At 29.4% G+C, this 2,659-nt stretch overlaps 1 protein-coding gene across 1 annotated transcript in view; it reads right to left on the bottom strand.

Annotated features, from left to right (window-relative positions):
- Nucleotides 1-884: 884 nt before the first annotated feature.
- LOC108691741 (carbonic anhydrase 9-like) overlaps nt 885-2,659 on the bottom strand; it is a 4,098-nt gene continuing 2,323 nt past the window's right edge. Inside the window, exons 5-6 of the mRNA XM_018199618.1 lie at nt 2,021-2,248; nt 885-1,055 (exon numbers count right to left, since the gene is read on the bottom strand). Of these exons, the coding sequence (XP_018055107.1) occupies nt 885-1,055; nt 2,021-2,248 (399 nt within the window). The remainder of the gene's footprint in view (nt 1,056-2,020; nt 2,249-2,659) is intronic.

Here is a 2,659-nt window from a genome sequence, read left to right as displayed (position 1 = left end):
TTAGTTGAACTTTTGTAGTTCATCTTTCTTCCTTTTCTTTTCAAGAGGAAAGAAAAAGAAGAAAGTTGAAACTTTGGCGCAAAAATTTAGCTAAAAAGAACAGCTTATGAACTAAAAGAACAGTTCATAATACATTTCACTATTTTATTGATCAAGTAGTGATACAAGAAAGAATTAAAATATTTTGCATATATAATATATTTTATAAGGTAGGAAATTGATGTAATTTTTTCCTTCTGTTATAATTCAATATGATTGTAGTAAAGAATCAAAAATTTAAATCCTTATCCTTTTTGTAATTTTAAGCTCTATATTGCTTTTTCAGGGTACATTAATATTATGGTTATGGTATGTGTATAAAAACGAGCCATTATTATTTTCTCAGAGGATGTGCTATGATCAATCCAAAATTTTTAGTTGGTCATGCCAGCATAAGAATGCTATTTCTCTGTTAACATGGCTCGTGATCATCCGATTAGGAGTATCAGCATGAAAAAAATTTTATAGGTGATTTAATGGCTGCGTCCAGCGGACTCAACAGTTGAGTAAGCGCTCGCTGTTATTGGTGTATTCTTTTAGATTATCCAATCAGTATTTTAGATCTGAACGCAGCCATTAAATTGTCATGTAAATGATTAATCTGTAAGCTATTATGAATTTTATAATTCATATAATAGTGTAATAATTCGTTATAATAGTGAGAAAGAGACTAGTTAAAAATACTTTGTATTAAGTATTTAAAGGGAGCTTTCTATCTTGTGATTGAATTCGAATAATCAAGTAACAGAAAAAATAAAATGAATAAATGAATTTCGTAACAAGAAATATTTCAGTTTTACAAGTTGAAAAATAAGAACAGAAATGATCGATTTTCGATTATTATATTACACCCAGAACCAACTTAAATTTGTAAAACCATCGTGTTTGATATCTTTCATCGAGACTGTTGGGTCTAATCTTCTAATATATATTTTACGTTGACCAATATCTTGTAATAATCTAAAATTATCGCCCAAAATTCCCTCGCCGTTTAAGAGTTTCCGGAACATGTTCATCTATGATGAAATAGATAAATAAATTCATAAATGTAGTATAATATATGAGTTTACATGTATGTTATAAATCACATAAATATATACAGAGTGAGTAAAAGTCCCGGACCGGTGAAACATGTCGAAAACTAAGCATTTCCGAAAGAAATGTTTCCTACAAAAGTTGTAGGATTTCAAATGATCTATTTACTGATCTATTTACTGATTTGGTTAATCTATCCTTGTTGTGCCGCCAAGGTCAGATCAAGCATCGATTTTTTTTAATGGCACACTTTATTTTTGATTCCAGAATCTAATAGCTGGTGTTAAGAACATTTTAAAACAATAAAGTTATTTTTCATAAAATACTTTCGAGTTATAAGGCTTGAAAGTTACCGCCGGCATTATGCAAAGTGTCTGACCGATGGCTAAAACTTCTTGAATGTTGTTCAGGATCATGTCCTGAACAATTCAAAAGATTTTATCATCGGTCAAACACTTTGCGTAATGCTAATGCCAATGATACTGTGTAATTTTCAAACCTTATAACTCGAAAAGTATTTTATAAAAATAATTTTATAGTAGTATTTGAAAAACTCTTGACACCAGCTATTATAGATTCTGGAATCAAAAATGTGTGCCATTTCAAAAAATCGATGTGATTTTGATCTGATCTTGGCGACGCAACAAGGTTAGATTAACCAAATCAATGAATAGATCATTTAAAACTCTATAACTTTTGTAAGGAAACATTTCTTTCGGAAATGCTTAGTTTTCAAGATATTTCACCAATCCTTTTTACTCACTCTATATAAGAGAGCGTCTATATAATATCTGATCCTTGTTGAAAGTGAATTATTTTAATTATTTGAAATAATAAAAAGATTGTATCATTGTTAAAAAGTTGTTTTAAAAAAGAGAGAAATGCTAAATATGTATGTATTTGTGCGTAATCGTAATAAAACATGATTAAAGTGTAAGTAACATACCTGACGAAAGGATATTGGAATTGGATTGGCGAAAATGTGCCAAGTGACTACTTCACAACAAGGCGGAGTTGTGAAAGATCCTTTGTATGTGTAAAAGACATCGGTGTTTGATGGTATTAGGGATGCTAGAGTGAGATATATATTGACCGATAACTCTGTATGTGCCCATTGCACATCAGGTAATTTACTTATAAACGGTTGAAGACGCTCGTTGTCTTCATCTTGTAACTGAAATTAAGCATGTAATTATACTTAGACATAATAGAATTTTATAGGCATAATAGAGCTTTCCTCGATTTCATGAATCTTTAAAATTAAATAAGTTTTTGATAGACTTTTATTTAATTTTTTATTTGTAATTCACAAAAATACTTAGATATATTATATTAATTCAGTGCTCGCAAAGATTTGCACATTTCGGGCTGATTCCCCACTATCGCTCGAAGCTCGGCCGTCGAGCTGATATAGCTTTATAATATATCGAGAAGTTTCTATATTGTCTTTATATAATTGTTTAACAACTCTTTTTTAAACAATTACATAAAGATAGTGTTACATATGCTAAGAGAACAAACAGTTAACAATTAATCGTTAATCAAGAATTTAAAATGATAAAATTATTCGCTTATAAAAGAAAAT

Source organism: Atta colombica, unplaced genomic scaffold, assembly GCF_001594045.1.
Source record: "Atta colombica isolate Treedump-2 unplaced genomic scaffold, Acol1.0 scaffold51, whole genome shotgun sequence".
In the NCBI taxonomy this organism is placed as follows: Eukaryota; Metazoa; Arthropoda; class Insecta; order Hymenoptera; family Formicidae; genus Atta; species Atta colombica.
The sequence above is the reverse complement of the archived record's forward strand: the minus strand, read 5'-3'. Positions and strand labels throughout refer to the sequence as shown.